The sequence below is a fragment of the Drosophila hydei genome, unplaced genomic scaffold (assembly GCF_003285905.1).
Source record: "Drosophila hydei strain 15085-1641.00,03,60 unplaced genomic scaffold, DhydRS2 tig00008128-arrow-arrow-pilon, whole genome shotgun sequence".
Classification (NCBI taxonomy): Eukaryota; Metazoa; Arthropoda; class Insecta; order Diptera; family Drosophilidae; genus Drosophila; species Drosophila hydei.
Genome location: NW_022045838.1, coordinates 1,134,407 through 1,148,434, shown reverse-complemented (window position 1 = coordinate 1,148,434; position 14,028 = coordinate 1,134,407). Strand labels below are relative to the sequence as shown.

Below are 14,028 nucleotides of genomic sequence, written 5' to 3'. Positions count from 1 at the left end.
TGTACGCTGGTATAGAAATGCGCAGCTATATGGCCTATATTACTACGATAACTAAATGTGTAGTCGTTAAAATATATCAATGATTATATAGAATGCCCTCAAACCGCATTCATAGTTTCATTTATAGTTATTTTTAATGTACCAGCTCAATTTGACCTTCTATTATTTATATATTATGCAAGCAATAACCAAATTACCGCAGCGCCTGGTTTAAGCTAAACCTCTGCCAAACACTAGCCTCTTCTATGACTCCCGCCCTCAACTCAACCATTTGACAGTTTGCACGCGTACATCAAAGTCAAAGTCAATTACGATTGACAATTCAGACGATTACGTGTATGAGAAAATAGAAAAAAAACACGCATAACTCTAGCAATTGACCAAAAAAAACTATTGCGTTGAAACGAACAATGAATTGAGTAACACAGAGAGTGAGGGAGAAAGAGAAGTGCAGTTAGTAGAATTAAGTTTATGTGAAAAAGTCCATGAATAACAAATAGCTATGATTCATGGGAAAATGCAGAGAGTGAGCGATTGACGGGCCGCAACGATCGAAAACTAACAAATGACATATTAAATGCAAAGCCGTAAATCGAAACAACAACAACAACAACAAAAAGCCAATTAAAAGGCATTTTGAACGCAGCTCAACTAGCAGCTAATTGCATTTAAATTGCATTTGACATTTGACATTTGACATATATGTTAGCTGTATATGCGATACGTTGACATTCAATCAACTGCATAAACTATAAATAGCAGAGCAAATGAGTAACGTTAATGAGAAGCGCATAGAAAGGGACATGAAGCGACGTTTGAGTGTCAGAACAGCTGTCAATGAGTAGGTAAAAGGGAGAGCCTGATAATGCAATAAATGCTAAATATAGATGGGTTAAGCCTTTGGAATTTGTATGCAGGAAGTACCCTAGATTATTTGGAGTATGCATAACAAATAGTCTAGACTGGAAGCTGAAACTCAAAGCAGTAAAATATAACAGAGGGTCATAGAGAGATGCTATTAAATTAACTATAAATTAGGATATAAAACGAAAACGCTTCTAGTTATAGAAAGATTAATATATATATCCCCATATATTATGATATTTCTGAATTGTTACATATTCACTCTTAATTTCAAACTACCCATTGCCATAGAGCACGAGCAAAGAATGCACTGAAGCGCGTTGTCTGTCACCCGCAGGCAGCTCAAATTACCAACAGCAACAACTTTTATTAATTTGATTTCAGTTCTGATGAGGTGGGCTCCAGTGGCGGTGCGGAATGGCGCGGGATGCGGTTAGCCCGTCTGCCTGTCTGGTGGCATGTTTGGAAAATTTACAACATTGTTCTGTCGCCAAAGTGTGGCTGTGGGCAAACAAGTTTATTGGACAAGCCCAAAACAAAAACAGAACACCAACAGCCCAACAACAACAATAAAAACAGAATTTTTTTGACATAAAACATGAGCCTAGCGTGGAAAAAAGCAAACGATGAGCAGCATATGGCCAAATATTTGCACAAAACTTACGCCGGGCCAAGGAATGAAGAAAAAAAAACACACTGAACATTGAAGAGGAAAACAAATAAAAATTCATTTTCAATTAGCATAAAGCTTGGGTAAATCAAAATTGGGAAACAAGCGTATGTAGGTCTTTGGCCATAAGTATCTGACAGATACAAATACACAGCATCAGATACAGAAACAGTTTAAAGCCTACCGCAAACTAATTAAAAACATTTCAATTTCACTGCAGTTGATTGCTAAATTGTTTGGCTTTTAAACAAAGCAGCTGAGTATATATATAGTTTATATATATATATATATATATATCGTATATATCGTTTATATATCTGGAATTTGTGCGTGGGCCTTCGCTTTGTTTAGCCTGACAGCTACAAAATAGTTGCGAAAATGTTTTTTGAAAAATATTTACATTTTAATTGCAGTTCGTTTGTTTTTGTTTACATTTGATTATGTCTAAACTTTAATGAGCGCAAAAATTTTGTATTTAGCTAAAAAGTGGGGCAGAAGCAATAAACTTGAACTAGCTGGGAATTGCAGGCAAGTATATAAAATGCCTATTAATCGACTAAAGTAAGCTAAAAGAGCTCATGTAACTGTTCAGAACATGATGACGAGACATGATGCCGCAGCCAGCGTATAGCTCAAGAGTTTACTTAGAGTTAAGAACGACATTATTGATAGCATCTTGTATAGGAAAAGAAAGACTTGATTTTACTTAAAAAATCTGTATAATGCAATAAAAAGATTAATTTAGTAAAATATATACCTCAACTCTCCTAGAAAAACAAGTAAAGCTGTGCAAGCTTAGTTTCACTTTACTATGCTTTCGGTCATCAAAAATATATTAATCATAAACTAAAAGCATAAAATATAAATAATAATAAATTTCTCTATGGCAAGCATTCTTTAAATATCCATTTAGTTTTACTCGCTTTATCACAATCCCCTCTAAAATGCAAAGATTAAAGCCAATTGTTCGACACACAACACATACTCAATCAATTTTGTGGCTTAAGAACTTTTCCTTTTGGCTTATCTAAAGGCAATTAAAAACTTGAATATCGTAGCTGAGGCTACCAAATATCACACATACCGGCCAAAGTTGTATCCTTTGTTGTTCAAAATAGTTAACTGACAGGCAAACTTTAAAGTACAGTTAATGGAATTTTGTTTTTATATTTTTTTTTTTTGTGAAAAACTTTTGAAGCAAAAAGCTTTGTGTTGGGCCAGTTGGCCAAGATAAACATTGGCCTGAACAACAGATAGATAAGCAGCAATTATGATTGCTAAAACTTTGTTTCTTATCCAAGCCGCCACACTTTGACGAGACTGTACCACAAATTGATATCAAGGCCAGACAGATAGACAGATAGAGAGACAGACAGACGCTTGACCCGCAATCCAGCCTCAGTTGCAATTCCGTTTGTAATTTGCGTTTCAATTAAAGCAAATGAAAACTGACGGCAAATGCAGCTGGCAAGCTACAAGAACAAATAAAAATAAGAGGAACTCTTATTTATATCTTCATTAGTAATGCGAAAAATAAGTAGAAGAAGAAATGGATGGAAGTGGCAGAAGAAAAGTGAGTGCTGAAATAACATTTTAATGAAGTTGGCGCTGGCCACGTGCCACATGAGCATCACATGAGATCATCAAACAGCATTCGAAATCAACGCCAAGTCGAATCGTTGAAAGATTGAATCGTCTCGACTTGAATGAATTCACAATTTGCATAATCTAAAAAAAAAGTACCGAGAGTGAATAATTTAGAATAATTTATTATTTTTTATTATGAGATAAACTCAATAAATAATTGATTCTTTAATAACTTTTGTGCATTTGTTATAGTATACAAAATCGAGATTTTCTTCAAGCTGCGCACGTCATAGAAGCTTGAAAGATATATGATATATGATAATCGATATTTATCGATTCGAAGGATTAACAACTGCAGAGAAACAGCAGCTGCACATTGACATTTATCGATATCAACAATATATTTAACTTTCTCAATAGAAATCTGTTCATACATCAATAAGAAACATAGACATATCGATATTTATCGATTACTTAAAAAAACTTGAAATATACTGACAAGTTAATCTGTATTCGTCAGCCGCAAAACTTTACCTTTCATAACCTTTACTTTCACATTGACAGCTACTGATCGATACATATCGATTTTTAATGGGAAACTTCAAATATGCTATTAAATTAATCCGTGTTTGCCTGCTACAAAACTAGACAAAACTTTACCTTTCATAAGCTTTACATTCATCTTGACAGTTACTAATCGATATTTATCGGTTATTTTAAAAAGAGTATGCAGACCCGTTTACACTTTCTCATTTTAGTTGTTCTGCTTTATGCAACACAAAACATTTTCTAGTTCAAATGTTAAGCGTTGTTGCTTTGTTTTTTCTTTGAGTGTAGCTCAGCTGGGTGCGGCCGACATTTGATCGATCATTGTTCGATTTTTGATTTGTGATTTGTTATTTCTGACTTGGTGTCGGCCAAATGTGACAAGTTTATTGGCATAGTTAAAGCTGAGTTAGTCGCCGAGCGCTATGTCTGCGGCGAGGGTCATTAGGAACAGCGTGTCGCATTAATCACGCAGTTAGAAAGGCTTTGATCTTCGTGGGGTCAACGTGGCTCTGACTTATGACTTGTACATTTGATGGCGTCGCTCTTTCCAGGTTTTTTTGTTTTTGGTTTTATGAATGCTCTCGAAAAGGTCTCGCAACGCCGCTGGCTAAAATGCTTAAACGCTTTTGCTGCTTGTTAATTGAAGTTTAACTCCGCTTTAAGTGGCAATTTGTTTGGCCAGAGGCCGCGATGAGGTCTGAGGACTGTACACGATTTCTCGACTTGAACTTCGATTTGAGGAAGTTGAACTTGAGATATTGGAAGCTAATTTCTGAATGAACATCAGCGACTCACGCTTGAGCAGCTGTCGAGTAGCGCTTGAGTTATTAATACCTGCAAATTAAGTTTAGATCATGTTACGTCAAGTGTAGAGCTCATGAAAACAGTAAAAAGTCGAGTTATTGATGAGTTAGGAAACTGAAAGTGTCTATGTAGTGCAGTGTACATAAAAATATGCTGGCTAAATATTTTGAATGATCTGGCCATATATTTACGATATAATATAATACAAGTTTTGCATTTAAGGCTGCAAATTCACACATAAAAAAATTATTTTCAAGGTATTTTCTGTCCATAAATTCTATGATATTTCTTTTAATTCATTGACTTTTAGCAGACAAAACCTAGACCCTCAATTTCACAGATTGAAAATAAAGAATAATAGATTAGCAGGTTTAACTAATTATAAACCTTTGTAATAGCAGCTTTATTCTGGTTTCTTAAAGCTCTGTTGGTAATTAAAAATTAATGTCTTGAGCTAGGTGGTTCGAAGTCTGTGGAATAGTTGAAGTTTTAGCTGTTTAGCACGTTTTACTGATTGTAACTATTTTTAAAGAAGCAGCTCTCACTTTACCTAGCTGTTATGCTAAATACCTTTCTAAACATATTTGTAGCTGATATTCAATATAAATGTTAGAAGTATTTGCCTCTAGAAACTTTGTTAAAATGTTGTAAAAATATATATTATACATATTATATATATCATATTATATAATTTCATATTATATAATTTATATATGAATTCATTAATATTTATATTGAATTTTTGCAACATCTTCAACTTCTTAGCAAGTTGGCAGCGCCGTTTGCCATTTGAACACACAATGCTAGACGCCAGACTTGATCAACACAAGGGAAGCTCACGTTTTATGAAAACATTTCTTATCTTTGCATAATATATACATACACTTATCTATATGTAGTATATATTACATATATATATATATATATATATATATATATATATATATATATGTGCCACAACAATCGATGACAAAGAGTTCCATTGCACAGCTCACGCGTTCTACACGATTAAAAAGCAACGGTGAATTCAATTGAGTTATTCATGCTTTGTCGACAACAGCCCGAAAAACTCAGCTCAGAACAAATATTTTATTTATTTAGAAAACTTAAAAAAGCAGACAAAACCAGCCACCTCAACGCAAAGCTCTGGCTGCAGCTATTTTTAAAGCGTGACTGCAACAATATGAAAAAAAAATTATACAACTTGTCATTTAGCTAAATGATGAGCACAATAAACGTGGCTGATTAACATCATCAGCTTCATAATGATGTTCATAATAATGAGCTACAGCTGGAGCTGAGCCTCATTAGCACCTCGACGCTCGCCCACAACAATATTCCCACAATTGTGCTTGAAGATTGTAAACAAATGGAAATTGTTAAGAAGTGTGAGAGTTGGCTTGCGTAAGATGTTCGCCAATCGGAGGGCGTGGCATATCAAAGTGAGAGGGGGAGAGAGAGCGAGCCAAACCATAAATAGCGCCGAAGTTAATCAGCAAACACTCGACGTCAATTTATTGATTAATACTCTTCGATTAGCGAGCCATAGAAATAAATCAATATAGCCATGCATGCAGAGAAGGCGCAGAAGGGGCGTGGCAGGGCAGTGTGTTTCTATGTGACCGAAATTTGTTTTCAAAGTTGACTGTCAATAGGCGCCAGCAAGTCGGACCACAAGGACATCAGTCGAGTGCCCCGGCTGTTGGGGCATGAAGTGGGTATAGACTGAGATATACCCTGGGAATGTAGGGTGAGTAGCGAGTGAGCAAATGGGAATGAAAATATCAATGAATTGTCAATAAAAGGAAATATAAATAAATAAATTAAGTGCTATAACGTTTAGAGGTATAGACTACGAAATACCCTATAAATATAGTGAGATTAAGAGTAGCGAAAATAGTACAATTATTTTTTGGCTAACTATGTTAAGATGATTAAATGATAGATATATATATAAATTTAAAATTATAGACCTGGATATAAGCTATAAATGTGAAGATCGAAAGGGAGTAGAGGCAAAGAATAATAAATAAATAAAGTAAGTAAAGGAACTTCTATGTTCTTAACTCTTCAAAAACACATGCGAAGCAAACAAAAATATCATAAGCTATAAGGAAAGTTATCTAACATATTAAAAGAAGTCAAATTAAAGCTAAAATTGCTCTTAAGCCAAGAAGTTGTCAGAAAGCAAATGATTTGTAACATTCTTAATGAATATTGAAAGAGGTTTTTGCTTATCTGAAACTGAGTGTTATCAAGAAAACCAATTAAAGCTATATATACTCTCTGTCTCTCTTGCGCTATTACTCAACAAATGCTTGAAGCTCTTTCATTATTTTCTATTATATTAACAGCTTTGTTCAAAAAAATAGTAGTGCTGCACCCCACAAACTGTAGCCAAAAAAAAAACGAAACTTTCTCCGTTCATAAATTAATAATCAAAATATGTTAATCTTAATATTCACTACAGATTACTATCAAAATGTTCAACATTTGCCTAGTCGCACTACTATTTTTATGAACAAAGCTGCATAAGACACAAAATTCTTAAGCAAAGTTTGGTTTTCATATTTTGACTTGATTCTTTCAATATGCGAGGCCAGATTTGTCAGTTGCTTTTAATCCCTCCCAGCATTTTGCTTTACAAAATGACGCCTTTCACTTTTTGCAATATAACTTTAATTGTTTCAAGTCTTTCGTATGTACACACCCCTTTGCCCTTGATCTCTATTATACCCGTTCTCACGACTCACATTTACAGCGCATCCCAATCAAATTACATTTGACTGAAGAGAGCTGCCAACTAGCTGCAAAGCCCAAAAATTGTTTGGTAAAACCAAACCAAAAAAAAGCGGCAGACAGAGGACGTCAGAACGACTTCTAAAGCCTGCTGGCTACGCTGCCTTGTTGCTGCTCGTGTTGCTGTTGTTGTTGTTTATTTAAAGATATAAATAACGCTGCCCCACCCACAATAAAAATTATCCTCTGGCAAGCCTTTTGTGTCGCGTCTGTGCACCTGCCTGGGCCCCGGTGCGCCCCGCGCGGCACGCTAAGCCTCTCAATAACCACTTCACCTTCCGCTTTTGGGGCGACTTCATATGTCAGTTGCGCTGTTGTTGCTATAATTATTACGCTTGTTGTTGCATTCCATATTTGTAGCCAGTTTTGTTTGGGGCTCGCGCTACTGTTTCGTGCTGTCTATCTGGCTTTATGGCGCGGACCCAACCTCCATGCTGCGTCGCTCTGCTCTATCTTCTCGCTGTCTGTCTCTCTCACTCTTCATTTGATAGCTTCTGTATTTTTACAGCTCTAATCGCAGATGAAGTAGAGGAAGAAGCAGAAGCAGCAGCAGCAGTTGAAGAACTGAATTGCCGACAGCGAAAATTGGCGTGCAAATTGAAAGAAACGAAGAGGAAATTCTCGACGCGGCCATCAAATGAAATTTTAAGTGAACGCCAAATGGGCGGCGCTGAAATTGTACCAAGTTATCGATAGGCAACAACAACAACGCCGACGAAATATTTATCGATTTTACAAGCGTTTGATGTTGAAATGCCAGGTGTCGGCCAAGTTATGAGCGAAGCAGAAAAGAAAACCGTTTGATGATTGCAATTGAAACGGAATTGGAAAAAAAGCGTTAGCCAAATGGAGATTGAAAGCGATAAATAGAATGAAAGAGAGGGGTCTCAGAGAGGGAAAGGGAGAGAGACAGCTGCCAGTTCGATTTATATTACATTGAAGCCAATTTTCTTGTTAACTTTTCGTCGCAAAATAATTGCCAGATGTGAAATTGTTTTCGATTGAGATAAATTTCTCAAAACATAAAACAAAAAAGTCGTGGGAACACAAGCAGAAGGCGTTGCGTAGCTGTAAATGCTATTCTATTCTGTTTTATTTATAAGCGGAAATTAGAACAATTGATTTTGAGTTGAGAGAGATGGAGAGAGACAGAGAGTAAGCGCTTAAATTTCCCAAAGCAATAAAATGCGACGTTTGAAGCGGAAGCGATAAATAGAGAATTATGGCCATAGATCCGTAGAGAATGATAGACAAACAGCAAAAGCCAGGTATAGAATAAGTATCGGAGAGAGATTGAAAAGATGCAGCACAGTCCATTGTACAACATTCGTAAACGTTAGCTGAACCATGTTTTGAAAATATAAAAAATAAAATTGTAATTAAATGAATTTTTCTTGTTTTGCAAGGATTTTTATAATTGTTTTTTTTTCTCCATGTCTACCAGTTGCATTTACTTTACAGACTTTACAGCCTTTCCTCTAAAAAATCTCCGCTTAAAAGCTTTATAGGTCTTTCTTAAAAACTCTTCAAATAACTCCTCTTCAGATGCATCCTCCATAACTTTTATGGTATTCTCATCAGATTAAGCTTTTGCAAATGTTTTTATCATTTCTTCCATTTCTAAAATTCGTAAGCTACTGTCAAACAAATGCCTATAAATTTGATAAAGTTCATTGGAACTTTTATTAATGTTCTTTTTGAACAACTGTGGGTGATACCCTGCCTTTTATGGAATTTCCGTTGACACACCTATTAAACCCACGTCTCATCATTAGTTGTGACGCCTTTTGCCAGTATCTCAGTATGCTACAGGTTTTGGTTTTTATATTGACAACGAAAGAAAAAAACAATTACTTCACATTCAATTTGTGAACAAATCTTGTTTGTGCTACAAATGCGCTGCAATTTCGTAAATTATTGCAAAAAATGCGCGGAATGCGGTTAGCAAAATCAATGCAAAAGCAAAACCAAAAGCAAATGAAAATAACAACAAAAGCTAACTGATTCGTTGATGAAGACAGCGACGGCGACATCGAGAGCGACAGCAACAGCAAATTATATGATTCATCGGCTCACTTTGACACACTGAATTAATTATCCATGGCGAGCTGAAATGAATGCTCTGTCATTTTCTTTCCTTCGCTATTTCTCTCTCGCTCTCTCTCTCTCTCTGTCTGCTGCCACTCTCTTCGACACGTGCTCTCATTTGAACTTGAAATACGAGCATTTTAATTGCAAACAAATTTAAATATCAATAAAAGCGACAACGACGGCAAACGCGAAGACAATGCTCGGGCAGCAGCCCGTTCTATAAATAGATGTGCATAAAGCTTTTATTGTTGTTGAGAATGTGCCTGGAAATTGCAATGAACCAATCAGGCTCGACACTAAAGCACTCAAACAGTTCTGCTCTCCACACCGAACACAGCTGAGGGTGGTAAATGCAAAAACAAAACTGTTGATCGCCTAAAAAATGAGAGCGTATGAGTTCATTTTATTTTGGAGAGTGCGCTCATCCCAACTCTGCCTCTCTCTTTCTTTCACACGCGGCTTCAATTTCTTGGTGTATTTGATTGATGATGACGATTATGAGTCAACTTGTCAGCTTAGGAGTATGATCAAAAGTGACAGACAAAGAGAGAGTGAGGGAAGAGTCTGGACTTGACTGACAGCCTTATAAAAGTCAACAAATCGCTTTACAGTGGGGCAGTTGAAGTGGTTAAGTGTGTTAGGTGTGAAAAACTACAAATTAAGGCATAAAAAAAAACTCATATATGCAAATGATTTGCTGAATGAGGTAAACAGACGCATATCTGGCAATAACAGTTATTGGACAAGGTTAAAAGCATTGCCAATGTTGTACAAGTGCTCTCTAGCAAGCCAGTGTTATTCGACAGCAACAATTGCCATATGTAGGCCAATTTTACGCCGCCTTCCACTTCACATTGTTTGCTTTAGCAAAGAGATAAAGCGTTGACAACACTTCTGCCCCAGCCTAGCCACGCCCCAGCTTTTGAGCACACGTCTACCCTTCCCTCCAAAATACCCTATTCAAGTGCAGTGAACCATTTGGAGTGAACAAAAACATTTCCGTTCTGCGGCAGATGTGTAAAAACAAATAAAACAAGAAAAGTTTTTTTTTTGTTAAGCTCAGAATCGATAAAAAAAAAGAGTTCAGAAACAATATAAACAATATAAAACAAAGCAGATATATAAAAAAACTCTTTTTAAAGTTATTCTCAATTTCATTTCATTTCATTTAACTTGGCATTCGCAGCTCAACCAATCGAAGCGATTAACGGGGGAAAATTCAATTGAATTGCGCAACGAAATGAAATTGTTAAAGTTTTTTTCTACATGGGAAAAACAACAGAACAGTTGAGGTATTCCTGTATAGCCAGCAAAGTTGTTAAAAGTTGAGAGCATGGAAAATATCAATTATACTTTGAGTCTACAAATCTTACTTAACTGTCTCAGTTGTAGAGTTTTTATTAAGTAAACAAATTGTTTTGTAGAGTTTCTGTAAACTTTTGAGACTTTTCTGTTAACATAAAATAGAGCAAAACTTTAAAGTATCAACAACATTTTGAGTTATGTTAGGTAAAATGGATACTATGTTAACAGAGTTATCATTTCTATCTCTTCTACAAGACTCACGCATATAAAAATGTTATGTTATATCGACTTACACATGCTTAACCGTAAATAGATTAATAACATCATATACAGCATGTAGATTTAATGCTACTTTTATAACCAATTATACAAGACATTCTCCTCTAAAGCCCTCACGTATAACAGTTTGTTACGTTATACTAACATAGCTATAACATTACTTCAATCATTTCGCCTGAAGAGCAGATTTGTCAAGGCTATCAAATCCTGCTGCTTTACAGACCTCTCACTGACAGTTTCTAATGTCATGTTAACGTAGTTAACATTTATGGCAATTGCACAGCTTTGGGAGCTGCCAAAAAGACTTACCACCATTCGCGTTGATTGCACTGGGTTCCTTGGCATTGGCATTGTTGCTATGCAAAATGTCGGACAGCGACAACGAGGAGGCAATTAGCTGACGCTTTTCCTCAAAGTTGAGAAAATCCATGGAATTGCTGCGCTGCGGTGTAACTGTAATTGTCACCGACTTTTGCATCTTGGCCACGACGCACAGCTGCTGCTCCAGTTCAGCGGCTGAGGCGGCAAGCGGCGAGTCCGGCGGCGAATTGGAGACCGGATGATGATCAATGCCATCCGTGAGATCCGGCGGAGGCAGCGACAATTGTTGCTGTTGCTGCTGCTGCTGCTGTTGCTGCTGCTGTTGCTGCTGCTGTTGCTGGTAGGCTAACGCTGCATGTTGCTGCTGGCTGAAGTAGGCGAACGCCGGCTGCTGCGCTGTGGCAGCGCTGTAAGAGGGCGGACCCAATGGTGCAGCATGTGCAACACGCGAGGCAGCTGCTGGCGAGAGCTGATAGCAATTGTTGCCGTTGCTGTTGTTGCTATTGCTGCTGTGTGTTGCCGTCGACCCATCCGCTTGATCATGTCCATTGATGGCAGCTACAAGCGTTGCCAGATTGTTGCGACTCGTATTGCTGTTGATGTACTTGGAGCCAGCTCCATTGGCGAGCTGTTGCTGTTGTTGTTGCTGTTGTTGCTGCTGCTGCTGCTGAAACTTGTGCTGCTGCTGCAGCTGTGCGAGCAACTGTTGCTGCTGCTGCTGGTATGACATGTTGCTGCTGTTGTTGCTGCGCAGCGACATATTTTGTGTTGAGGTTTTCAGCTAACTGCCAGGGTTGCCAACATCATGTGTTATTACTTTTCTTTTAATTAGTCAAAGACACGCGACCCTTTGCGTGGGTTGCTCGTTTAGTTTGTCACACTTTTCGTTTCGTTTCACTTTCTTTTCTTCACTTTCTTCCTCTACGTTTTTTTTGCTTAGTTAATTACTGCAATTAAGCTATTAAAAGACACAATTTTTAAACATGCTTCAAAGGGCAACAACAACATTAACAGTTGACACCCTTGACGTGCTTTGTTTTACGAGTTTTTCTATAAGCTTTTACTTTGAACTTTGAGCGCGACGCTTTTTATTAAGATTTTAATATTAATTTCTACATTTTCGTTAAATCTTTTTTTTAATTGAATTTTTCAATGTATTTTTGACAAATTCTGCCAAGGCATTTGGAGTATTTAGGCATGAAATTGCCTAGGGAAATTTTGTAAATTTCCCTATGGAACATTTACATATATTTGTATAGCTTTCGATGCTCTGGGAATACATTTAATTGTAGAGTTCATCCATAAACTAACTTTTTTCCTTTTTCTCTCTCATTTTCAATATTTTTGACAAAGTTAAAGAATTTATGCGAGCAATTCCCTTGGGAAATTTAAAAATTTCCTTAAGCAACATTTACATAATTACCAAATTTACGCATATTTTGAAAAGGGCACAACGAACGACATTTTCAAAGTTTAGGAATTGTTAATACCCTGTAAAAAGAGTAGTTTAGACATTTTAGACTATAAATGGGCCTTGGCACAAACTCAAGTTCCATTTGTAAAAACGACCATATCAGGGCGTTGCCAGACATTACAAAGGCTTCCAATTCGTTAATTTAAAGCCAACTTTATACAGTTAAATATATACTTAAATTGCCGCTTATGCGTGATAGCTTCAAAGTGATTTTCATATAATGAATAAGCATAAAAAGCAATAACAGTAAAAGCCAGTAAGAGATGGAAGGAAGAAGAACAAGAAAACAAACTCAATGTAAAGTGTCATTCAGCTAAATGTTTTCAATTTGATGAAAATTAACCTAAAAGGCACATGCAGAAAAAGAGATGAAATGGAGGAAGCGACAAAGAAGAAGAAGAGGAAGAACAACAACAGTTACCACTTGTCATCATGCGAGAAGTGCAGCAGCAACAACAACGTTGCCAGCAGAGTTGCAAATGGAAATGGAGCTGCAGGCGGAGCAAAAAGAGTTGCACAGCAAGGGAATTGGGAGTCTGCATCTGTGCAGGAGATGGGCAATTGGCAGTCATATGGAGTCTCTGCCAGAGGGCCACTTGACTTGAAACAAAAGCGAGCAAAGGAAGAAAAACAAACGAAATGTAATAAATTGTGGCAACGCCGACAAATGGCAATGAAATCTTTGCTAGGGCGGAAATATAGAAGTGAATGTTGGGAAAAGGGTGCAGTGTGAATGCAAGGAAATTGTATAAGAATACATAATTAAAACAGCTGACAGGAGAGAGGGAGAGAGGTCTATGAATTGCAGCGAAAAAGAACTTTTTTAAAGTTAAGAAGAAAATGTATCATAAATGTTAAGTGCAATGTAAAGAGCGACCTGTAATAGTTGAGTTAACATTCCGGCTGTTAACAATAAGCATTAACAGTCAGTCTTAACAGTTCGATTAATAATTATTGACACCAAAATAGATAGTCTTAACAGGCAAAGCCACAAGGCTGGCATACAGCCCTAACTGAAAATTAAAATTATGATTGACTTCACATCAAAGGCAAACCCAAATATGTCAATATCAGTAAAGATATTCAATCAAGAAATCTCTTTAAGACCCTGTGAAACGAAGTGTAAAATGCATTTCAATTCAAAATCAACATCTGCAGTTCAAACAAGTGTGGCAAACGAAACCCATTCAGTACGTTTACCTTTTTTACACATTCCGTACAAAATCAACTTGAATCTTTCTTTGCCAACAGACGAAGATAAATCCGCCTGCCCTCCCCTTCAGTC

General features: G+C 36.7%; 1 protein-coding gene across 7 annotated transcripts in view; it reads right to left on the bottom strand.

Moving 5' to 3' along the window:
* The window catches only part of LOC111601591 (phosphatase and actin regulator 4), a 93,899-nt gene that overhangs the window by 74,240 nt on the left and 5,631 nt on the right, over positions 1–14,028 (bottom strand). For all 7 annotated transcript variants that reach the window (XM_030225296.1, XM_030225301.1, XM_030225297.1 and 4 more), the window contains exon 2: positions 11,258–12,227. In XM_030225296.1, the coding sequence (XP_030081156.1) occupies positions 11,258–12,029 (772 nt within the window). In that variant the 5' untranslated portion in view covers positions 12,030–12,227. The remainder of the gene's footprint in view (positions 1–11,257; positions 12,228–14,028) is intronic.